The sequence below is a fragment of the Gopherus evgoodei genome, chromosome 2 (assembly GCF_007399415.2).
Source record: "Gopherus evgoodei ecotype Sinaloan lineage chromosome 2, rGopEvg1_v1.p, whole genome shotgun sequence".
Classification (NCBI taxonomy): domain Eukaryota; kingdom Metazoa; phylum Chordata; order Testudines; family Testudinidae; genus Gopherus; species Gopherus evgoodei.
This window is the reverse complement of record NC_044323.1, coordinates 116,328,305-116,354,112: the sequence shown is the minus strand read 5'-3', so window position 1 is coordinate 116,354,112 and position 25,808 is coordinate 116,328,305. Positions and strand designations below refer to the sequence as shown.

The following is a 25,808-nucleotide window of genomic DNA, read 5'->3' as shown; positions in this document are numbered from 1 at the left end:
GAGAGCAAACCGCGGCGTTCCCGGTTTGCTCTCTCGGTCCCGGAACCCCGAGCAAGCAGGTCTCCTTCCCTGCGGTTTGCTGGCTGGCTCCGGGACCGAGAGAGCAAACCGCGGCGTTCCCGGTTTGCTCTCTCGGTCCCGGAACCCCGAGCAAGCAGGTCTCCTTCCCTGCGGTTTGCTGGGTGGCTCCGGGACCGAGAGAGCAAACCGCGGGGAAGCTGGTTTCCTTTCCCGGTTTGCTCTCTCGTCCCGGAACCCCCCTTGAAGCCGCCCAACAGCGCTGCAGTGTGGCCACATCTAACACCACTTGCAGCGCTGGTTGCTGTAAGTGTGGCCACTCTGCAGCGCTGGCCCTATACAGCTGTACTAATACAGCTGTAACAACCAGCGCTGCAAAATTTTAGATGTAGACATGGCCTCAGAGTGCTTTACAAACATTTAAGAACTGAGTATCATTATGCCCCTGTGAGGTAGGAATCCCTCATGTTACGGATGAGGAAACAGACACAGAAGGGTTGTGACTTGAGATCATCTTTTCTCTATAGGATGAAGATTAAAATTAGTGCTTTAGACCCCATGCTTCAGTGCTGAGTGGGTGTTGGAGTCGGAGGCTACAGCTACACTTGCAGATGTAACGTGCTGGGAGTTAAACCAGCCCTTGGAGACAGCAGCAGGGAAAGCGCTGCCACTTGTTTACATTGTCAGCTGCAAGCACAGTGGGGTGGCTACATTAGCAGTTCTTGCAATGCCACAGAGAGCAGTACATTGTGGTAGCTGTCCCAGTGTGCAAGTGGCTGCAGCGTCCTTTTCAAATGGGGGTGTGGAGTGTGACAGGGAGTGTATTGTGTGTATGTGGGGGAAGAGACAGTGCGTTTCGGGGGGCAGAGAGTGTGTCAGCATGCTGTCTTGTAAGTTCAGACAGGGGGAAGGGGCAAACCCCTGACATCAACCCCCACTCCCTCGCCTCTGTCTCTCACACACATGCACAAATGCCTGCCTCTGCAGCAGCAGCATTCCACAGTAATTATTTGCTTTGTGTCCCGGAGCAGACAAGCATGCTGGCTGTCAGAAACGGAGCTTTGAAAGGGGATATTCACATGCCTGCCTCCGAGTTCAAAACAATGACCAGGGTGGCCACTTGACTTCAAGGGATTATGGGACGTTTCTGAAGGCCAATCACAGCGCAGTAATGCAACACGTCGTGCACACTGATACCCCAGTGCTTCAGCCAGAACACAGCAGAACTCCATGCTTCTTATAGAGGTGGATTACCAGGGGCACTCCAGCCGTGGAGTCCAAGTGCCTTGCCAGTCTGGACACCTGAGGAGTTACAGCATCTGGGACTGATTTAATGCACTCTAACTTGAAAGTGTAGCCAAGCCCTGACTGTGCACAACTCATTGCAGGATTCAGGCTCTAATGACATTTTGTTCCTATTTCATTTTGGTTTTGGACAGATTGAAATTATTTTCCCCATATTGTATAATGCAGTCATATGTTACAGTACAGCATGATGGTGAAAGCTTGGTTTTGTAAACTATCCATATATGCCTTTTACATAGAAGAAACCCTAGTACTCATCCTTATTCAATTCTTTCACTTTCTTCCTGATAGTCTTACTTTCTTTAAAAAACATATCCCTCCTTTAATCTCAGATGTCTTCACACAGACTTTAACTTGTCCAATTTGTCTTCTGATTTGTATATCATTCTTTCATCTAAGCAAGCAATATTATCCACTCCAGATTCAGACTGCATATGTTGTAAAATACATCCTGTGTAATACCAGCACTTGAACTCCAAATCACCATCCTTTGCTATACCAGCTACAGATACGGTGTTTTGAAAAATACTCGACGAAGTGGATATTCACCCATGAAAGCTCATGCTCCAATACGTCTGTTAGTCTATAACGTGCCATAGGATTCTTTGTTGCTTTTTGAAAATTGCTGTTTGCAAGAGGGCATGTCAGAAAAGGAATAGCAGGAAAAAAATCTCCTTCGACCATCACATCAGGGAACGTTTATAGCCACTGAGCACTAATACATACAATGAATTGGGCACATTCCAGATTCACTGCCCTCCAGGTCCGATACAGCCTCTTAAAGGATGTTGTTCTTTTATGGATGTTGCTACCTGCCTCCTTTTAATTCATACACCACAATATGTGCAAAGATGGATGCCAATAATTAGGAGCTGAAATGTGTATTTATGCACCTGGAAACCTATTTGAGGTCCATGTGTCAGCACTCTACCCCTGAGGAGAGCAGCATCAGACCCCTGTGCAGCCTGGCTCCCAGTGTAACAGAATCACATTGGTTCCACTGTATTCCAGGCTCTGTGTCCTCCCAGACGGGAGAAGATGTGTGCTAATTACTTCAATTACAGTAATAAAAGCATTCTGCTTTTGCACTTGTTCTGCCATAACTTCAGTTGGTGGCAGAATTCCAGGAGCCTGAGGTTACACAATCCTTTTGAATTACTCAGTATGTAACCATTCATTTTGGGTCTGATCTAGAGATTATTGAAGTCAATGGAAAAACTCCCATTGATTTCAATCTGCTTTGGACCACACAATTTGTGTATAGTGTAAACGATCTGTAGCCTCAGTTAGACACTATATGTGTGCCAGGAAAGCACACACATTTTGAGCATACAATAGCTATATGAAAATACAGAGTACAGAGATGCCTATCATATAGAAGGCTCCTGGTCTCTCCATTCCACACCAAGTGTAGTCATTTGCCCTGTTTTTTTGGTTTGTTTGTTTGTTTTGCAAGCAACTTTCACAGTGATAATGCAGCAATGACACCACTTGCCATTTCATGTCAGCCTTGTGAGACCATATCCTGAGTGCTGCCTAAAACATGGGACTTTGTTTTTTTACTAATATGTTGAAGAAACAACAATATTCGTTATCTTTACTGGTTAATGGTTTCTTGGATTTTAAGTACATTATGTGTGGAGCTTTCAGCTACTCATCCCATGGGACCTTAAAATGCTAGAGGCAGAATTGCTAAAAGAACATAATGCAAAAATAATTTACATTTACTTTATATTCCTGGATCAGACTCTCTCCATTCCTTCCTCATTAGTTTTTTGGACATTAAATATGATGGATCAATAACAGAAAAAGAAAGTTTGCTGCTCACTTCCCCCCTACAATGGTTTCTACTGAACTTTATGAGGTGTGGGGGTGGGATTTCAGTAAAGCATCAGTTACAGTTTTACACTGAAAAGACAAATGGTGTAAATGTTTTACCAAAGGACAAGTGTGACTTACTGATCCTTCAAAATGGCCAAAATATAAAAATTCACAGAGCAGAATTGCCTAAATGATTTACTTACCACATTTTAGCATTTCGTATCAGCACATTACAACAAACTGGGAGAAAAAAAATCATTTGTATTGGGCTTTGGATTAATAATGTGTGAATGTCGGGAGGAATTCAGAAGAAAGGAATGTCTGAACAACTGAGACTCTCTTTGGGAGATGATTATTAATTTCTGTTGCAGTAGCTCACCTGGGCTCCAATCACAACAATTTGAGGCCTCATTGTGCTGGGCACTACACAAACACGCACAGGTCCTTTTCTGAATTGATTACAACCTAAGGCCCCAATGCTGCAACTGATAGACTGCAGTGACTGAACTGAATGGCTCTCGTGTATTATTAATTTCAAGACCAGAGCCCAATTCCCTTCAGCTATTGTCTACCTAGTAATATCTATCTACTACACAAGTAATAAAGTTTTAAATATAGAAAAAGAATACGATCATGATGTTGCTCTAGCACCATGGTTTAAATTGCCAAACTGACTGACAGAAAGTGGCATGGTGCTGGCATGTCTGCTTGCATTAGGTCTGCTGTGTGTCCAGTGCTACTGATATTTCAGGATGCTTTCCTGTGAAGCTGGAATAGCAAAATGTACAGGGACGCTAGAACTCTCTAGCTAAGAAAACCTCTATAGAGCAAAGTTAATACATCTTGTATAAATACACCTGCTATTCTCAGATCAAGTCCCACCTGGTCTCTTGCCTACATCAACTTATAGAATCCACTTTTTCCAAACTCACTGTGCCTTCAATGCCACAAAAAAAAAAAAAAAACTAGCCAACTAATAGTGGCTAGGTTAAGAGCTAAATGGGGATACTCAGCATTTACTTTGTCTATTTATAATACTAGTTTCTTGCAAATGCATATACAGTTGAATGCATTTATTTGTAACCTGCTCCCTCACCTCATATGTCATTTGTCTTCCTAGACTACAAAGTCTTTGGGGCAGAAGCTAGGTTTTTGTATATATGTATATGAACAGTACTTAGCATAATGTAGCCCCAGTTGACAGTGGGGTCCCTGGACACTACAGTAATGTATAGTGAAGGTATTTGATACAGGAGTCCTGGACAATAGAGAGGACACACAATACATTTCCTCGGCAGTAGTTAACCACCGTAATAATGTGTAGTGTGGTAACTGTGAAGTGTGTGGAGAAGCTGCTTGGCCTCCAGCATGCTAACGTCGTCGTCATCTGTGTCAGCTTCAGGGATGCTCGGCACGTCACTCACATAAGTGCCTTCCACCCAACAAGCTCATAATCCTTTACAAACATTAACAAACTGAGCCTCAACACAGCCATCTCAAGTGGGCATGGCTATCAAACGAAGGCAAGAGATGTTAAACGTCTTGCCTAAGAAGGTCACCCAGAAGCACTGTGGCAGAGCTAGGAAGAGACCATAGATCTCCTGAGTCTCAGTCCAGGGCCTATACCATCAGATCATCCTTTCACCTGAAGGCTATTTAAAAAGCTGCCAAAAATTAAAGCAGAAACTGGATGAAACACACAGTATTAATTCCTTCATTCACCCAGGGTTTTTAAGCCACTTTCAAGATAACATGTTCATTCTCATCCTGCAAAGAAGCCACCTAAACTCCTTTGGGGCTGTGCTCACCATCATTAGGGACCCACTTTCCGCCACAGTTGTTATCGCTGTCAGAAACCTCATTGCTTTAGTCAATATAAAATGTAAAGTCTGAGTTAGATTTCTGACTTTGTTATTGCCTAGCTCCTATCATGCAGATTCCTCACCTCTGATTACAAGCCTTGGCAGACTGCAGCTAACCACCTGCCTTCTCTCAAACAAACAGAATCCTTCAGAGGGTAAGATTACATGGCTCTCCTGAGTGAACAAGTTTCCTGTAGCCATTCACAGCTTCTCCAATTCCCAATGTCATACCAAATTGACTCCACAGACTTTTGTAGTCAGTTTGGTTCATGCAAACTTCTAGGGTCTTTTTTCCCCTACTAGTATTATCTATAACCTAAAAGCCTGAAATACACTAAGCAAACCCCACTGAAAATGTATGTGTTGTGAAAGGATGTGTGGCTCTCTGTACCACCTTTCACCAGCATGCTCTTTGCCACTTGCTGATACTACTTCTGCAAAAGGGCTATTTCTTTGGTTTGTATGGTACACTGATAGAAAGCATGGTGGAGTCTAGGCACTACTGCAGTTTGATTCCAGGCATTGCTGGAGTCACAGGGTATGCCTACATTGCAGTTAAGACACCCACGGCTGCCAGCTGATTCAGGCTTGTGGGGCTTAGGCTAAGGGTCTGTTCATGTGGTGTAGACACTAAGGCTCTGGCGGGAGCCCAGGCTCCAGGACCCTGTGAGCTGTGAGGGTCCCAGAGCTCGGGCTGCAGCTTAAGCCCTAACAGCAACATCAAAATTAAATAAACCCTTAGCCTGAGCCCAAATCAGCTGGCATGGGCCAGCCATCGGTGTCTAAATACAGTGTAGATATACCTACAGAGGCCCCATGACTTTACGGTTCCTCTGTTCTGTATTCCCTAGTTAATCTTTTTTCATTTTTCATGGATTCTGCAGAGTCACCTGGACATGCTAAGAGAAGCAAACATTCACTCATTTTACTGCCCTCTTTCATCTTTTTGTCGTGGCAGGGTCATGGGTGGCCAGACGTAGCAGTGGGAGCCAGAATCCACAGTTAAGACAGAAGTGGAGTCAGCTGGGTCAGGATAGTGGAAAGTCAAAAGAAGGAGATAAACTAGAGATCAGAACTATGAGTTGGGAACCAGAGTCAGGCTAGGTCAGAATACCAGAGGTTCAGAGGCAGGAGCCAAACTGGAGGTCAGGAGCCACAAGTGAGATGCCAGGAGGCAAGCCACAGGAGGCATACAGTCCAAAGCAGGGTGAAATCCAGTTATTCAGATGGCTTCCTGTTCCAGCTGCTGGCTTAAATAGGGCCAGTGGGCCAGTCAGCCGCTCTGGCACTCTGCGAATCAGACATTGGGGCAGACCCTAACAGTGGAGCTGGGTTTCCTGGGTCCCAGGTAATCCATTGTCAGCAGGCTGCGAGGTGGAGGGCTGGAGTGTGGCTATTCCCATAATCCTACAGGCTGGATTTGAGACACATGGGTCATGACCAAAATTATGATTGGACAAATGTGTGTATGTGGAGGGGGATTAGGTGTAGATATTTATTGCAGATTTTTCCCTTTCAGGACTGTATCTATGAACTGAACATCAACACCAGCACCAGTTGTTCTTCACTGCCATGTAACTCCAGATACATTTTAATGACAGTAAAGTTCTTAACACTTTACAAAGACACTTACCTGTGGTACTGCTATGATTGGCCCAGGTGGTCCTGGTGGCCCTGGTGGTCCAACAATACTGGCACCATCCTGTCCTGGTTCACCCTATTTCAATAGTAGTATAGATGGAAAGGCTGTTTATTAAACATCAAATTCCCAGTGGAAATTCAATTAGAAAGAAATTGATCCCATCTTACCTTGGATCCTGTGTCACCCTTGTCCCCTTTTGGACCCTGCATGCAATTTAATAAAGGAGTGTTAACAATTTACAAGGGAAAGTTGTGACAATACTTTCCCTCCCACCATCAGAGAATAATGATTCATGAAGGGCTTGATCCAAAGCCCAATGAAGTTGACAGAAGGACTCTGGATTGCAATGGGTTTGGATCAGGCCCTAAGTGTATATTGGTTTTGAATGTTTTGAGTCATTTCTACTGCCTTTGACCGTGTACAAGTATGACAGAGGGCTGGAAGAACAGAGAGGAAGGAAACAGAGAGTATTTTTCACATTTTTTTCCTAAGGGAATCCAAGCATGAGATTTATTGAAGGGTTCACAGGTGCGTCTCATGCTGATCTATTATGCATTTTTATGAACACAAAAAATTGTATTTTGTCAGAAAGCTGATGTATTAAAAAGAGTCAACCAAAACCTTACTTTTTGTTAGCATTTATACTGCTTTTTCTATAAATACAAGTTTATACTTTACAGTTATATGGTACTTGATTTCTATATCTCAGAGTTATTTACAAAGTTGGGAAGCATTTTACAGACAAGGGAGCCAAACCTACAGTTGGTGAAAATCAGCATGGATTTACACCAGCCGGAGTTCCAGCCCAGATAATGTGAGAGACAAAGAGGTTTAAGTGATGTGCCCCAGGTTAAAGAGCGAACTAGTGTCAGAATCAGGTTTACAACCCAGATTTCCTGTTTCCCAGCCCTGTTTTCAATCAGCAAGATTATGTATGCCCCTCACACAAATATGCAAATATTTCACTGAATAATAAATTCTATTGAGCTGGGGAGACATTGCTAACAAACTAACGTAAGCCAGGAAATTTAGAGTTAATTTACTCAGTTGTTCCTACATCTAACACAGAATGGCGTCAGTTCATTACACTTTGTACCATGAGCGCTGCAACAGTCAACACTGAACAGAAAGTATCACTCATGACCATGTAGGAAACAGGAACTGTTGTAATGGCTTAAAGTAATACGGAGTAGGGATGTGCATGAGGTGCAGGGTTTGGGGGAGGCCAGCTCCTCCTTCAAACTCTACAACTTCCCTTCCAATGGCCAACTAGCCATCTGGCACTTTCTGCCTCTCTGTAACTCTCTTGTGCTGGAAAGCTTCCCAAGGATCCATAAATCCCCACTCGCTGCTAGGCTTGAGCTGGCTGATTGATTTATAATTTGGTGGGTTTTAATTTTTCTTAAAAACACAAAGCAATCAAACCACATTTTTCAACAACTATGGGCAAATGTTCTCTAACATTTCACTTTCACAAGAGCATTTAAAACCTGTGAGCTTCTACTTTTCTCCTCTTCTAATTTAAAAAATTACTCTTTATTCTAGAACATATGCAAACCAAAAAAGCATTCACAGGCCGATATCTTTTCTGCCAAGTTTCAATACAGAGTGAATTAATTGCCAGTTTACAATAGAAATGCTTAACAATATTAGTGCTTGCAGATTTCTCTAGAAGCAGGAACTTACCAATACATTTAAAAATGTGTTATACCAAAGAGTCTCCAATTTTTTTTCACAGTGTGGACCATGTCCTACTATACAGATTCCTTTGTGCACACCACCCTTCCCATTGGTGACAGAATGACATATCTGTTGCAATTACAGTTAATTGTTTACATGGTTACAAAACATCAGGAAAACATCATGTGTATTTTCAAGCTTCTGGTGTCACTGGATACATGGATGAGAGCCAGCACAATGTAACCAGCCATTCCTCCATGGACAACCAGCATGTGCTCTCAGGGTTACTGGTAGTCCTGGGACTACATAACAACTGTGCTATGTGATCACACAAAGAAAGAGTATGGTGGTACAACTCACTGCATCTCCAGGACGTCCAGCAACACCAGGAAATCCAGGTTTTCCATCTGCACCTTGCTCACCCTATCAAAACAGAAATACATATTCTATTATTAATTGTAAATTCAATGCAGCATCCATGGTATTCTATCAGATTTGTAGAAAGCTGCTCAGTTATTCCATTGGAAAAGTTTTAAACATCACACAGTAACCAGTCACTTAAAAAAAATCAATCAGCTAATAAAGCAATTAAGAAAGCAGCAGACATATACAGAGCTGTACTTTCATGTATTTGTTTCCTTATGTTTGGCCACATCATTTCAGGGAGACAAGAATCACCACACATAGCAGCCAAGGTGAGAGATTCCCTCAGTGAAAGAGATGAATTCAGGTAGCACTGTAGTTTTAAAACACAGTTTTGTTTTTTGAAGGCATTTTTACGCATTTACAGTACAATGCTCAACAAAACTTCTTACAAGAAAAACAAAGCTGTAAAGATTCTAAATCTGCCAGATGACCCTGGTTGTGGCTGCCATCCTGGATTCTCTACACTATAGAAGGACTTAGAAGATGATAGTCTATAAAATTTTTCCTTTTCCTTGGTACAGCACCAACCACCTTAACAGTACTGATGTTTCTGCTTCATTAAAACATTTTCTACCCTTTTATCACCTCACCTTTCCTCTGCCACCAGCAGAGAATGTTACTGAAGAACAAATGGGCACTTCATTAACAGTGGGTAAAATTTTCAAAAGAACCCAAGTGACTTAGGAGCCTAGATTCCATTTTCAAAATGTTGCTTGGGAAGCTAAATCTCATTGAAGGTCAATGGGGCGTAGGCGCCTAAATGCCAAACTCACTTTTTTAAATGGGATTTGGGGTATGCCAACACTGCAACCAACCAATGCACCCACCTGCCCCACAGCAGCAAGTCTCAGAGCCTGGATCAAGGGGCTTGAGCTACGGAGCTAAAAATAGCAGTGTAGACTTTCTCCCTGGGGCTGGAGCTTGAGCTCTGAGCCCCTCCCACCACTCACTAGGTCTCAGAGCTCTACTCCAGCTTGAACATGAGTGTCTACACTGCTATTTTTAGCCCTGTAAGGAGAGCCTAGTCAGTTGACCTGGACTCTGAGACTTGCTGCCACGGGGTTTGGGTTTTGTTTGTTTGTTTGCAGTGCAGCTGTACCCTTAGGTACATCTGAAAATGTTACCCATTTTCTCTTAAGTAGCCACATGAAGTAAACATCTTTAAACCTGTACACACTGGTTCAACAGCATTCTAGCAATTCTACAAGTGAGAAAAGGGTATGTAGCCCATTTCCTATTTGTTAGTGAAATTCACTTCATCTCTGGAAAGCCCAAACAGGTTTTGTATGAGCAAAGTGTGTGAAACACTGCGGGGCAGAGTGGGCCAACAAACCTGCAGAAGTCCTTCCCTATCCTTTGTGTGTAACTGCATTTCTGTAATCACAGATCTCAGGAAATCTCCCCAGGTTAATTCTCATCTCCACCTTCTGCACCAGCCTATATGGGGTGAACAGGATTTCCCCCACAGCTTGCAGGATGTCTGTCGGCTGTTACCCAGTATACATGCTGGGTGCTGTAGCTGGGTGGTGGTCTTTTATCAGTGACTCATCAACCCTAAGGTTGAGTCAGCACAGAGGGTCTTGGGGGACTTCCTCAACCGGGTGAGTTTCACCCATGTGCAGATGAAATGGGTTAGGACTAAGAGCTGCTAATTCACTTCTTGTTGGAACAAATGTTCAATAATTTCACCAACTTTTTTTCTTACTCAGGTTTAACTGGGAAAGAAAGACATGATTTTAGTTAACATAATTCACACTATAAATAGTACAGTATGGCAATGTCACATTTTTAATATTATTCAGATCTTAACATCTTTTAAGCTATGTTTACACTACGAACCTTAGAGCAGTACAGCTGTGCTGTTATAAGGTCTCCCGTGTAGCCGCTCTATGCCGGTGGGAGAGAGCTCTCCTGCCAACATAGTGCTCTCCACACCAGCATTTTTGTCGGTGAAACTTATGTTGGTTGGGGTGTGTTTTTTCACGTCCCTGACCAACAAAAGTTTTGCCAACAAAAGTGTTAGTGTAGACAAAACCAAACATTATATCACTCCTGAAACTGGCACTTGTTCAGTAACTGTCCTATAGATTTTTATTTCTGCTTGTCTTACTTGAACACTGAGTTCCTGTAAACAAATGATAATAAAATAAAATAAACACCACCCCCCCACTTCTTTCATTCCTAATAGGCAAAATTTTAAGGTTCCAGAACTGCACGTTATTCAGCTCTAAGAGGATGAGTTATCTGCCAAGGTAGTTTTATTATTTACAGACTGAACAGATTGATTCCGATAGCTTATTTTGTACATAGCTTTGTAGTCACCTCATTCACAACAGTTATGCCCTTTGGAAATATGCTTTAAAATACTATTTATCACAACTGCATACATCATTCAGTAATAATTACTGGAGGAAGGGCCATAAAGCAGAACACTTTCTTCAATTACAGTTCACACAAGAAAATTAGTTAGATCCTTGCAGAAATCAAAAGAGCTCAAGACAACTCTCCTGCACATCCGTACATTGTCTTTAATTAGCATGCTGGCAAATGTCTTAATGAAATGTGTTTTTAAGAAATGTATTCGTTGATTATACAGAAATGGCATCTCTATACAGATTGCTGCACATTCAAAATATGTACAGCAGATGGAATTTATAACAAGCAGCAGCCAATACATTATGTTGTTTTATTAAAACAAGCAGGTGTGTTATGATAAAACTGTGATAAAAGTTCAGCAAACAGAGAGTCAGATTAGTCATTGCTTTAATCCAGTTTTACACCACTGTAAATCTGTTGATTACACTGGAGACATACTGGTGTACAACTGAAGTAACTCAATAGTGAATTAGACCCAGAATATTTTAAATATCATAGCATCAGTCAATAGATCACACAGTTTACAGACAACGATAATTTAACTCAGGTACTTCAAAACATCCCTGGGAATTGTGTGTATGTGTATAATTTAAATTCTGTCAATGTAATCAACATTTACCATCATTTTAGTGCATAAAGAAAATAACTAAGCAGAAAAAAACAACGCATTTGTAAATCAAGTTAAATGAGTTTCCCACCTTTAAACCTGCTATACCTGGTGGACCAGTATCCCCCTTTTCTCCCTGAAATGCAGATACATAGGTCATGTTAAACATCAAAATGCAATACAACTACAGTGATTAAAAAAACTCTTGCTTTAGAATTAAATAAAGTGCTCTCTTCAGCTCTGCATTACTACAACTTTATAGTGGTGTAACTCCACTTTCCTTACAGAGAAAGAAGGAAATATGTTGATTTCAACAAAGTTACGCCAGTTTAAAATAGAAATATTGCATTGATGAATCAGGCCAAAGACATAATGATTTTGCTGAAAAATCTTCCAAAAATATTCTTTTAGGAAAGCTTTTACTCATGATAATTAGACTTCCCTGGCTTCTGGTGGAAAAAGAAGTTTTTCATAATAATCAATGATCTCATTATCCATAAAAACAGATTTTGGATACGTACTTATCAGCTGGAAACAGAACACTGGGGTCACTATGGTAGATGACCGCACCTGTGCTATGAATTAAAATCACATCATTGATCTGGATAGCTCTATCTAAAAATATGATGAGTTATGTTGTACTAAAACTTATCACTTAGTTGGACATTAAACTCCATGTGATTTCTAGTTGGATTTCTAGAGCCTTTTGTCACTCAGAGTACGGGAAAACTGCATTTTGCATCTGATTTCACATTGTAATGAAAATCAGTTTCATCCGTGAAAATTAGGTGCAAAACCCTACAACTGGCTCAGAATGGTGACACTGTACACCCACTTTATACCCAGTTTGCACTGGAGTAAATTATTTTCATTGTCTGGGTAGGAATCACTCAAGAGCTGTCAACAAAAGGCTTGTTTTAAATAGGGGGGAAATAGTCGATGTGTTAAAATCCACAAAGTGATTCACAGGATTATGCCAGACTGAAAAACAGCAATCCAAGAGAAAATGGCTTATTGTCCATTTCTGCTGGCTACTGAGGGGAAGGTATGTCATGCAAAACTGGTTTGGGAGACTAATATAATAGACATGTGACCACTTATTTATCTAGGCACATCCCATTAGTATCTGAGGCCCAGATCCTCAAAGATATTTAGGTGCCTAACTCCATGGGAATTAAGCACCTAAATATCTTTGAGGATCTGGGCCTGAGTTTTTTTTCTCCGGCTGATGATAGCTCATCTCAATTGATTGGACTCTTACAGTTGGTATGCATACTTCCACCTTTTCATGTTCTCTGTATGTATAAATATCTCTTGTCTGTGTGTTTCATTCTATGCATCCAAAGAAGTGAACTGTAGCCCACGGACGCTTATGCTGAAATAAATTTGTTAGTCTCTAAAGTGCCACAGTACTCCTGTTCTTTTCACATATAAATGAATTTATCCCAACAACATCCTTGTGAGGCAACCAACTATTATCCCCATTTTAATAGACGAGGAGGTGAGGCATAGAGAGATTAAGTAATGTGCCCAAGGGTCACATAGGAAATCTGTGGCAGAGCTGGAAATATCTTGTAAATCCCATTCCAGTTCTTTCAACACAGACAATCCTATCTTTCTTCTGTCACTGTGGTTACAAGCAGTGAGTCTTTTGGAAGACAAGAAAGGCAGATTTTTCTAGAAAGAACCGAGTCACTTCCTGGCACTCAGATATCCACACATTTTGGGAGCTGTAACATGTAACCTTGAGCTAACAAAGAACAAAGAGGGATTGCATTGAGCCAAAACACAATGGGATAAAACAACAGATTTCTCCTGCCATATTATAGCCAGTCCTTTCAACAAAAATCACCTATTATTGCACATCTAGTGATATTATTCTAGCATGTTTGCATTATGATTCCTCTCTTTCCTTATGCAACAAGTGTAGCTTTAAGACGTCCTGAACTGGATTTGTGGTGATTGCTAGTCAGGATAAGCAAGGCTGGATGCTCTGGCTGAAGAGTTCAGAGGAAAATCCACAAGGAGAACCTCATGTTCTTTCCTAAGTCCTATTCCGACTGACCTTATAGAGTATGAGCATGATCTGGCCCTGAGTATTCCAATTTGCTGGGGTGGTGAGCACTTGCAGCTTTCTCTGACTTCCATAGGCATTGTATGTGTGCAGCATGTCTACAATCAGGCTACTTACGCAGGTGCCTAAATATAGACTAAGGTGCCTACCCATAGGCTCTCAAGTTAGAATATTCTGGCCTTGGTGTTTATTTACTGAGATACTGTACAATATGTACCATACAACTAGGGCCCCTGGCTTTTACTGAAAACCTCCAAAAAATTCCTGGGTTTTGAAAAATTCAGTATTTGGATTTTTCAGCTGCTCAAACTCCCCAGACCTAGCTCCCCCCATCACTGACTCTCTGCCGGCCTCCTCAGCATGCCTGTGCAGAGAATAACTGTCAGTTGGTGGCTCTCTCAGCTGCACAGTGGGGGAGTGAGATAGACCAGGGAAAGCTGTACCCTGAGAACTGGCCCCTCCTGATCCCAGCTCTTCAGCACGGCCCCAGGACATACAGTCTCGACCCCTTTTCTTCCTCCCCCATCTTGCAGGACACCCCTTTCCACCAATCTCCCTCCCCTCTGCCAGGAAACCCCTCTTCCGCAATAGGCACCTGCTTCCCCAAGATGGCCCCAGTGAGTAGCTGGGCTTAGAGAGGAACCCCAGGGCACAGAGCTGGGTCCACTTCACCAGCTTGACAGAGCCCCCGCCTCTCCCTGGACTGGGAACAGATCACACCAATCCCCCCCCATGGGCCCAGGGAGTGAGCTGAGAAGTGCTGAGACTGAAGACCTTATATCAAGTGTAACTGCTCAAGTCAACAGTAAACTGTTTTGTAAAAAGAAGGTTTTTTTGCAATGGGGATATAATGGTTTTATAAACAATAAACTTTTCTCTAAGGGCACGTCTACATGTGCAGCGCTGCAGCTGTGCTGCTACAGCGTGCATGGTGAAGACGCTCTAAGTCAATAGGAGACAGTTCTCCCGTCCCTATAGCTCTGTGCACACTAGTGCTTATATCGGTGTAACTTATGTCACTCATGGGAGTGGAATAGTCACACTCCAGAGTGACATAAATTTTGCCAATATAAGTGGTGGTGTAGACGGAGCCTAATAGTTGCTTTCTAAAAACTAACCATGGTGTTAGTTTTTTGCATTGATTTTCACCCATTTTTAAATTCTTGAAATAAAAACTGATATACTCTTGGAAAATTAATAAATAAATAACATTTGGGAATGAAAGGCCTTACATATAGCATTTAACTATATGTTTAGCTAAATACTCAGGGCAAAATACTGCTCTCACTACTTTGGAATAATGCCATTAAAGCAAACTCCAAAATTACATCCTTGCTACTGAAAGAAAAATATGGCCCATGGTATTTAGGACATGCCAATGTTGTCCAGAAAGCACTTTTTTTGTTTGTTTTTTAAAAAGAGAAAGCTTTGGTGCAAAAGAGCAAAAGAAAAAGTGACCTGAATTACTCTAAATATGGCAAACTAAAGTGGAAAATGCAAAATACAAAAATATGCTGGCTTTCAAATGTAGTTTGTTATATCAGTTACCTTTGGTCCCATTGGCCCACGCTGTCCAGTCTCCCCAGCAGGACCCTACAAAGTATTCTGAGTTTACTGATATATCAATATATCATTTCATATTCATTTTTTCTCAGTAACAAACAAGCTCACAATCACAACCATAGAAAAGTCTTTTAGTAGCTGTATCAACAGAAAGAATTAAAATGCAAAAAAAAAATTGTTAGATATTTTGAAGTCTATCAGCTTAATATTTTCTTGTAATAGGCAGAGTACATAGTGATAATTATATTTAAGTTGCCCAAGTGTTTCCATTCTAAGGCGTTGCTTATAATTTTTTTTCAATCACTTACATAACTGGCTGCAATTCAGAAGGTTAAGTTCTCAGCCTGGGAGCAACATTTTGGAAAAGTTTAAATCAAAATGATGTTGCCATTTTTAAAGATTGAGGAGAATAAAAATATATAGACTTTCCCCATTATAAAACACATCTTTGTGACCTTTCTTTTGAGCAGCCTGAGCCAGGAATTGGTGTTAGATGGTAAAATGTAAAATTTGGCAGGAAGTGACAGTATTCCCTATCTGGCAGAGGTGACTTTTGGTGTTCTGGTGAAAACTGCTTGTGATTTGTCAACATTATAAACATTTAAAAAACCCTACTTTGTGCATATGCACTGAATTTTTGTAATGCAATCACTTAAACTGCCATTGTTTGTTTTTTCTGTCTCTGAATGCTTAGGGCAGGTCTGCTCTTAAAATACCCCAGCAGCAGTGCATCTGCACTCTAATAGTGTTTCAGTGAAGACACTACCTACGCCAAGGGGACGGGTTCTCCCGTCAGTGCAGGTAATCCACCTCCCTGAGAGGCAGTAGCTAGGTTGACAGGAGAATTCTCCCATAGACCTAGCACTGTCTACACCATGGGTAAGGTTGGTTTAACTGTATTGCTCAAGGGTGTCCATTTTTCACACCCCTGAGCAATGTAGTTATATGACCTAATTTCCTAGTATAGACCTGGCCTAAGATTAGGAAAGTTCCTAGGCAGTGTTCCTTTCTCTTGAGTTAGTGAGGTTGCACTGCCTTCTTCAGTGCAATAAGTATTGGTGCCAAAAGAGTGCTGCCTTATTCCATTTGAAAGAGGCCTGGGCTACACTAGAAAATAAGTTGGTTTAACTATATCCCAAAAAGGTGTGAAAAATCCACTCCCAGAGCAGCATAGTCAAGTCAACCTAACTCCCAGTGTAGAAGGAAGAATTCTTCCATCGACCTTCACTTTGTGGAGAGTTGGATTAGCTACGCTGAGCCCTGGTCTACACTACAGAATTACTTCAGTATAACTACATTACTCAGGAGTGTGAATAATCCACACCCCTGAATGACGTAGTTATACCGACCTACGTGTGGGTGTAGACAGCTCAGAAGAGCCTTTCCTGATGACATAGCTACCGCCTCTCATGGAGATAGAGTTATTAAACAGATGGGTGAGCTCTCCTCCATTAGCTTAGAACAGGAGACCTCAAACTCAGATCACCATGACGGCCACATGAGGACTAGTACATTGGCCTGAGGGACACATCACTGTCACCTTTTCAAATAAAATACAAAAGCCCCCTCTCTGCCCACACCCCACTCCACCCCTTCCATGAGGCCCCGCCCATGCTCTGCCTCTTCCAACCCCTTCTCCAAAGTCCCCACCCCAACTCTGCCCCCCCTGCCCCTATTCCAATCATTTCCCCAAATCCTCACCCCTGTCCCACCTCTTCTCCACCTCCTCCCCTTAGCGCACAGCTCTCCGCTCCTTCCCACTCCCTCCTGGAAAGTGCTAAGTGCCGCCAAACAGCTGTCCAGCAGCGGGAAGCGCCTAGAGGTAGGCAAAGGAGCAGGGACGCGGTGCGCTGGGGGGGGGGCAGTGGGTGAGGGGAGCTTGGGAGAGGCAGAAAATAACTCCAGATGGGGGGGGCACAGGGTGCTTGGTGGGCTGCAGCAAATAACTCCATGGGCCGCATGCGACCCGCAAGCCATGTTATTGAGACCCCTGGCTTAGAGCATCTTCACCAGAAGCACTACAGTGCAAGTGTAAGTGATGATGCACGTTTCTAATGTAGACCTGCCATGAGGGAAGAACCACTTCCATCGGCATAGGCAGTGCAGCTGTAGGATTTCAGGTGTAGATAAGCCCATAGAAAGGAGTTCATGAAATAAGGCAGGAGCACTTGTCTCATCAACTGCACATATTATGTATTACAGAGCTCTCCACTGATGTCTGGCAAATAGATAAACATAGCACAAAGTCTTTGTTGCTTCATTTTCCTTTGTAAAGAATGCACAAAATTAAATACAAAAGAATTTCAAGGTTGCAAAGTGAGACACGCAAAAGTCAGGAAATGACAAAGTTAAGGTTGCCAGCACTGACTTAATTCAGTTCCTGTGCATGTATGCATTACAATAGAGTCCTCATCGGCACTGGATCACCTACTGTATCAAAAGAAGTTCCTTCTGAACGGAACAGATTAAAATATGGTTATGTTTTACAGACATATAGTAGGGAGTCAAACCCAAGGAGTTTTTGAGTAACGACTACTTCCAGCTGGTGACTGAGTGACAATCAAAGCTCATGTTCTTATAAAAGGCTGTGGAACGTACTTGAGGTGAAGTCCCACAGAGTCACATGGAATTTGGGGTAGTATCCTGAGACAGTTTGGAGAGAGAGGGTTCTCTGACTTAACATTTACAGATACAGCTGCTTTTGTTCACATTCTGAAAGCAGAGCTGCCCTTGCAGGTATAACCAGTGCAGTGCTGTGTTTCTGAGTCTAAAGACAGCCTGAAACAATGACTCAGAGGCGTGAACTCACCTGCCTCTTAATCTCAATAGGGTGTCAGCTCTAAAGCCCAATTTTGACACTTGGATGTCAACACTAACTGTCCCACTGTTGATCATTTGAGCAGATACAATGGAGAAAGGGTCAGAGTGATGTAAGTGAAGCTGAATATGATAACAAGGCACTGAACAAATAATTAAATATAGGGCTGTCAAGTGATTAAAAACATTAATTGTGATTGATCACCCAAACAATAATAAAACACCACTTATTTAAGTATTTTGGATGTTTTCTACATTTTCAAATACAATAACTCCTTGCTTAACGTTGTAGTTATGTTCCTGAAAAATGTGACTTTAAGAGAAATGGTGTTAAGTGAATCCAGTTTCCCCATATGAATTATGTAAATGGGGTGGGGGGGGTTGGTTCCAAGGACATTTTTTTCACCAGACAAAAGACTATATATATATATAAGTTTTAAACAAACAATTTAATACTGTACATAGCAATGATGATTGTGAAGCTTGGTTGAGGTGGTGAAGTCAGAGGGTGGGATATTTCCCAGGGAATGCCTTACTGCTAAATGATAAACTAGAACAGCTGAGCCCTCAAGGGTTAACATATTGTTGTTAATGTAGCCTCACACTCTACAAGGCAGCACAAATGGAGGGAGGGGAGACAACATGGCAGACAGAGACGCACACCCTATGAGAGAGAGATGTGTATTGCCAATTTAAGTACGCTGAGCGCACTCTAAGTACATTGCCTTTTTAAGAAGATCAGCAAGTTGAAACAGCAGCTCCTACCAGCAAGCTCCCTCAGTCCTGAACCCTCTCATGTCCCCCACCCCCACTATATAGAGATGGGGAGGCAGGAGCAGGGGGGAGAGGGACACCCTGACATTAGCCCCCTGCACAGCAAGCAGGAGGCTCCAGGGAGCAGTTCCAAGGCAGAGGGCAGGAGCAGCACATGGCAGTGGGAAGAGGGACAGCTGAACTGCCGGTAGCTGATAGCCTGCTGGGCAGCTGCCACACACGGAACTTAGAGGACCGGAGAGCTGATGGGGGGGCTGCCGGTCCGGCCTGGTTCCAAGCCCCCACCAGCTCCAACAGGCTGCTCTTCCTGCAAGCAGTGGACAAAACAGGTGGCTGCCACATAATGTTATAAGGGAGCATTGCACAACTTTAAACAAGCATGTTCTCTAATTGATCAGCAACACAACAACAAAACAATGTTAACCAGGACTACTTTAAACGAGGAGTTACTGTATACTGATTTCAATAACAACACAGAATACAAAGTGTACACGGCTCACTTTATACTTTTTTTGATTATTTTGATTACAAGTATTTGCACTGTAAAAAAACAAAATAAACAGTATTAGGTAAATTGAAAAATACAAGTACTGTAGTGCAATCTCTTCATCATGAAAGTTGAACTTGCAAATGTAGAATTATGTAAAAAAACACCTGCATTCAGAAACAAAGCAATGTAAAATTTTGGAGCCTGCAAGTCTACTCAGTCCTACTTCTTGTTCAGTCAAACAAGTTTGTTTACATTTGCAGGAAATAATGCTGCCTACTTCTTGTTTACAATATCACCTGAAAGTGAGAACAGCCATTCCCATGGCACTTTTATAGCCAGCATCGCAAGATATTTACATGCCAGATGCCCTAAAGATTCATATGCCCCTTCATGCTTCAATCACCACTCCAGGAGATATGCATCCATGCTGCTAACGGGTTCTGCTTGATAATAATACAAAGCAGTGTGAACCGACACATGTTCATTTTCATTATTTGAGTCAGATGCCACCAGCAGAAGGTTGATTTTTATTTTATTTTATTTTATTTTATTTTATTTTGGTGGTTCGGGTTTTGTAGTTTCTGCATCAGAGTGTTCCTCTTTTAAGACTTCTGAAAGCATGCTCCACACCTCATCCCTCTCAGATTTTGGAAGGCACTTCAGATTCTTAAACTTTGGGTGAAGTGCTGTAACTATCTTTAGAAATCTCACATTGGTACCTTCTTTGCATTTTGCCATATCTGCAGTGAAAGTGTTCTTGAAACGAAAACGTGTGCTGGGTTATCATCTGAGACTGCTATAACATGAAATATATGGCAGAATAAGGGTAAAAAGAACAGGAGACATACAATTCTCCCCCCCTCCGCCTGCAAGAGTTCAGTAACCAATTTAGTTAACACATTTTTTTTTAATGAGCCTCATCAGCATGGAAGCATGTCTTCTGGAATGGTTGCCGAAGCATGAAGGGGCACACAAATGTTTAGCATATCTGCCACGTAAGTACTTTGCAATGCTGGCTACAAAAGTGCCATACAAATGCCTGTTCTCACTTTCTGGTGACACCGTAAATAAGAAGCAGGCAGTATTATCTCCTGTAACGTAAACAAATGTGTTTGTCATAGCAATTGGCTGAACAAGAAATAGGACTGAGTAGACTTGGAGGCTCTAAAGTTTTACATTGTTTTGTTTTTGAGTGCAGTTACGTAATAAAAAAAATCTACATTTGTAAATTGCATTTTCACGACAAAGAGATTGCACAACAGTACTTGTCTGAGATTAATTGAAAAAGACGATTTCTTTTATCATTTTTACAGTGCAAATATTTGTAATAAAAATAATATACATTTTGATTTCAGTTACAACACAGAATACAATATATATGAAAATGTAGAAAAATATCCAAAATATTCAATACATTTCAATTGGTATTCTATTGTTTAACAGTGCGATTAAAACTGTGATTAATCACAATTTAAAAAATTAATCCAGAATAATTTTTTAGATAATTGCGTGAATTAACTATGATTAATTGACAGCCCAAATTAAATATTTATTTACTACATAAAAGCCATATTCTACCCTTAATCTTGGGAATGGGTGGGGGGAAGAGTAGAGAGCCCTAAAATTATAGCCCAGCCCACAGACTAAAATTAAAAACAGAATTCAGGCCTCTTCACCAAATAGGCTTGACACCACTGCTTTAAACAGAACTACCAATTTCTTAATACAAGGCTGAATTAAAGGTTTATATAAACTATACAGCAGATTGTCCCTGTTTTATAATCATTGCTATAAATTACACACAAAATGATAATATGAATCTTTTGTTCAGTGTCTCTTTGAGAAATTACAATCCCATCTAAAGAAATTGTGATGGAAAAAACAGATACAGTACAAACAAACCCAAAGTACCTCCTAATAGCTGGTTTTAATTAAAATCCTCTTAGAAGCAGACAGTCTTCTTTTTAACACAGGCAGAAACCTCTAGAGGTTTTATAGGATGTAAGTAGCTCACGAGGGCTGATCCCTTCCCCCAAAGTGACGCTGGCTTTGAATGGAGGGAACGCACAAGAGCAAAGTCTGCAAAGAGGGCAGTTGTGATGGTGCGAAATGGCAGAACCCTGCCCTCCACCAGGTAGCACAGCGTTAATAGTGGGTGGCACTGCATGACCAAGGTGGCTGGGAATACACTGATTCAGTGCACCCCCACTGAGAGCACTCCCATGGAGTCCCCGGTAGATTTTAGAGTTGCAAAGACTGGCAAAAATTCTAGGCAGGGTGATGGAGGAAACAGTACCATGCTCCAGCCCTGACTGCATTTGGTACTTTCCTGCTCCAGGCAGAGTGAATCTGGCTTAAATATGCCAAAAAAACCCAACTCCCCATGATTTGAACTCTGTGCAGAACTCTATAGCTTACATCAGAATGGGGAAAAGCCTACATAACTGCTAGGTCCCATGTTTATTTTTACTGGTGCATGAAACTGAGCAACTAACACAGCTGTTAAGGCAAGCACAGAGAGGGCAGGTACGTGCGGCATTCTTAATCCACTTCAGCCCCTACCTGCAATATCCCCTACTCTTCCAGTCTTCAACTGTTTTTAAGCAGAAATACCCTATTGTGCCCTAACATATGATGGCTTTGTGATATAAACAAATGCCCTAATTAATTATTCTATGTGACCTAAAACTCAGAATTTATAGCTAAGTCTCTGACAATGAAAGGCTAGAACATTAACCCAGCATGTCATTCCAACTGGCGTGTTTCACAGGTCTGCCAATTATAGTCGAGGTCAGTATATGGTGGGGCACTGAATTTCACTTTTAAGGACTTACTTTCATTTCACTATGGAATGCATGTCTGAGTCTGCTTCTGAACATTAGTGGTACAGTGAATTTGTGTCAATTTCACTTAATTGTTCATTTTGAATTCATATAGTTTAAAGAACACAACAGCAAAAAAATATTAGAATTCAAGAAAGCAATTTTGGAAAATGAAGGATTCCAGCCTGCAGGGCCAGCTCTACAGTTTTCGCCGCCCCAAGCAGCGCACCGAATTGCCGCCGCGAGGGGCGGGGGCAGTCCGTGTGCCATTAGGGTGGCAGGCACGTTTCCGCGGTGGTGGCAATTCAGCGGCAGCTTCTATGTTTAGCTGAAGCTGTCCCTGACAGCTAAACATAGAAGCTGCCATCAAATTGCCCTCACCGCGGAAACGCGCCTGCTGCCCTAAGGGTATACAGACTGCCTTCCGCGGCGGCAATTCAGCACGCTGCTTAGGGGCAAAACAACAGGGACTGCCGCCCCTTGCAGAATGCCGCCCCAAGCACCAGCTTGGAATGCTGGTGCCTGGAGCCGGACCTGCCAGCCTGTGGGGTATGGAGGAGGGAGCAGAAGAGTTTTCACAAACTCCTCGAGTTTGTATCTTGGAGATTATGAACAAGAAGTGGTCACAGTCGGCAGAGAGTGACAGTGACCATGGATACTGAAGAGCCTACAATGTCAAAGGCTGCAGAGTGAAAAGGATAAAGGAGTATAAGGCAGAAAAACAGGCTTTTAGACAATCAGTAGCTGGTCATTAGAGACCTCTGTAAAACCAATTTAAATGGAATAGAGGGGTTAAAAGCTAAATTATAGGTGATACATGGGGAGTTAGAAGAAGAACATAGAAATTTCCATTTCAGCCCAGAGCAGTGCTCTGTCTAGTTCAGTATCTTGTTACGGACAGTGGACCATTCCAGATGTTTCAGAAGGTGCAAGAAACATATTAGTGGACAGTTGTGAAATAAACTACCCATAGGGGAAATCAGTCACAGGCTGGCTTATGCCAGGATACATAAGAGTGTCACATTCATTCTAAAAAAAAGAATTGTATCCTAGCTAATGTAACTAGAGATGTTTTTATTATCTGTATAAATGTCCAATCACTCTGAATCCTGACAAGACTTTGACTTCACTCTTGTGGCAGTGAGTTCCACAGGTCAGCTAAACAGTGTGTAAAATGATTATTTTCTTCTCTGTTTTAAATATGTTGCCGTTCAACTTCACTGAGTATCCCCTTAACCTTGAATTATGAAACTGAGTATATTTACCTTCTCCTCATTATTTTCTATACTTCACAGTCATGTACACTCTTATTCATCTTCTCGCAAAACTAAGCACTCTCAATCTTTTTAATCTCTCCTCATGAAGAACCTTCTCCCGGCCACTAATCCTTTTTATTGTCCATCCATTGTCCCTTTCTTTTGAATACCTCTTTTTTGAGACAGGATGACCAGAACTGATAAGATTATTCTAAGTGTGGGCACAGACAGATTTGAGTAATGGCATTATAATAGCTTCAGTATTATTTCCTCTCTCATTATCTATATAGCCTAACACTGTTTGTTTGAGGTTTTTGCTATTATTGTTTTATTTAGACAGCTGCTACACAATGAGCAGACCCTTTCACTGACCTTTACACAATAATTCTTTCTCCTAAAAAGTTTAGTTTAAAAATCAAGGTTGCATAACTAGACAGCTTGATCAGTCGGGCTGGAGTGGAAAAAAGGGAGGAAGGAGAAGTGTTTTGTTTTTTTCATGTTTAGGTGAGAAAAGTCATGTATTAAGACTAATGGGAAAGAGCAGATAAGGAGATAGAGAAAAAAACTGCACTTTATCCTATAAACTTTTAAAACTGTAACAGATCAGCAAATATTTAAACTAATCAAATACCCCGAAAAATTACATGAAAACTATACAGATTTCCTGGGCAACATCCTGATAATAATTTAGTACAATATAAATCACGAGCAACTCAATCAAAACCAGTAGAATCACTCCAGATTTCACCTGTGTGAGACAGATCTGGGTCCTCCTACTACCCATTTTTCTTAAGACAGAAAGAATAGCCTGGCTCTGCATGAAACAGAATAATATAATATAGCTGGACTAGTTAACATACTCAAAGTATTCCAGTCTTCCAGACAGACTGCATATAAAATGGGAGGAATATATTTCAAACAATTTTTTTTTGAAAACCAAATTAAAACCCTAGCCAAAAATCTTACATTTGGCCCTCTTGATCCTGGAATTCTGGGTTCACTCAACAAACTGATGCTCCCTGAGCCTTCCATGTCCTATAATGAAAGAGAAAAGAATCAGAGAACATTATATTTTACACTCACAGCCATTTTATATCAGGACTTCCACTTGAATCTTAAAAAGCAAAGGCATTGAAGAAAAACCAAACATACTTTAAATTCTTCTCCAAAACCATTTTTCTATCAGTTCACTGCCAAGTATTAGAGGTAAGCTATATTCAAATGTGGGAACAGCACATTGATCCTTTGTGCCAATCGAGAACCTCACAGAGTGATAGGTTTGTCACTTTATCAACCTTCCGCATTATTTCACACTGAAAAAACAGGAGAACAGAGTGAAAGTAACTTTCCATTTTCAAGAGTACTTTGTACTACGTTAATTTCTGGTGTCGGATTTGTGTTTTGTCATTTAACTATCTCATAGCATTATGCTGCTTTGTATAGCTGTGCGTACTGTAATTACTTTTCAAAGCTAAATTGCTTAAACGTTTATATCTGTTCTGACAAAGGAGGCTCTGGAGGCACTTTGCCAAGCAGCCTAATTGTGATTCAAGAACTAAAGTTATTTCTTCCCCTCACAATTGAACATTGGTCTCCTGCCTGCAATTACTGTGGATGCAAAAGGCGATTCACATGGATCACTGAAATGAGCACGAGCTGAGAGAACTGCAATGTCCATGCATGGGGAAAGGCTCTCTGAAGCAGAGGGCAGATCTCTATTACCAAGAAACGTGCATTTTCTTTATATATATGCCAATTCTTTTACAGCAGTGGAGAGTGCAACACTCTTTCTCAATCTGTTTCTACATCACTTACACACCACACCATTAGGGCAGAAAAGTATGGCTGAATGCTGCAGAGCCCTTTTTTTCCTTATTTCTACAAACTGTAAGTCAAAGTGCATCAAATACCAAATGAAATATCTGTTGAGATTATGAGCTTTGAACTGTTTAGCTGTCTGCTCACTTCCCAAGGTGAATGCACTTGTGTTGCATGTTCCTTCACCTTGACTCCGCTGCGTTTTAATTGGTCTCCTTATGGCAATACTTTTCCATCAAAGAGAGTGCCTAATGTCTGTTTTATATAACACACTGTCATTTTTGACACTCATGTGTTTTTAATAGGTTTACCAGGTACCTTCTGCAATACAGACTGTTCTTTTGGCAAGCACAAGGGCCAGTAAACCCGGTCTCTTTCTTTCCCCAGTGCAGCTCAGCTTTGGCACATAATTAATAACAGCTGCTATCAAGTGCTGAAAGCAGTGCTTTGCAGAAGA

The 25,808-nt window shown here is 41.5% G+C and overlaps 1 protein-coding gene across 3 annotated transcripts in view; it reads right to left on the bottom strand.

Moving 5' to 3' along the window:
- Nucleotides 1-25,808, bottom strand: part of COL15A1 (collagen type XV alpha 1 chain) — a 265,933-nt gene that overhangs the window by 61,926 nt on the left and 178,199 nt on the right. For all 3 annotated transcript variants that reach the window (XM_030551564.1, XM_030551565.1, XM_030551563.1), the window contains exons 17-22: nucleotides 24,500-24,568; nucleotides 15,360-15,404; nucleotides 11,829-11,873; nucleotides 8,689-8,751; nucleotides 6,816-6,851; nucleotides 6,640-6,723 (exon numbers count right to left, since the gene is read on the bottom strand). In XM_030551564.1, the coding sequence (XP_030407424.1) occupies nucleotides 6,640-6,723; nucleotides 6,816-6,851; nucleotides 8,689-8,751; nucleotides 11,829-11,873; nucleotides 15,360-15,404; nucleotides 24,500-24,568 (342 nt within the window). The remainder of the gene's footprint in view (nucleotides 1-6,639; nucleotides 6,724-6,815; nucleotides 6,852-8,688; nucleotides 8,752-11,828; nucleotides 11,874-15,359; nucleotides 15,405-24,499; nucleotides 24,569-25,808) is intronic.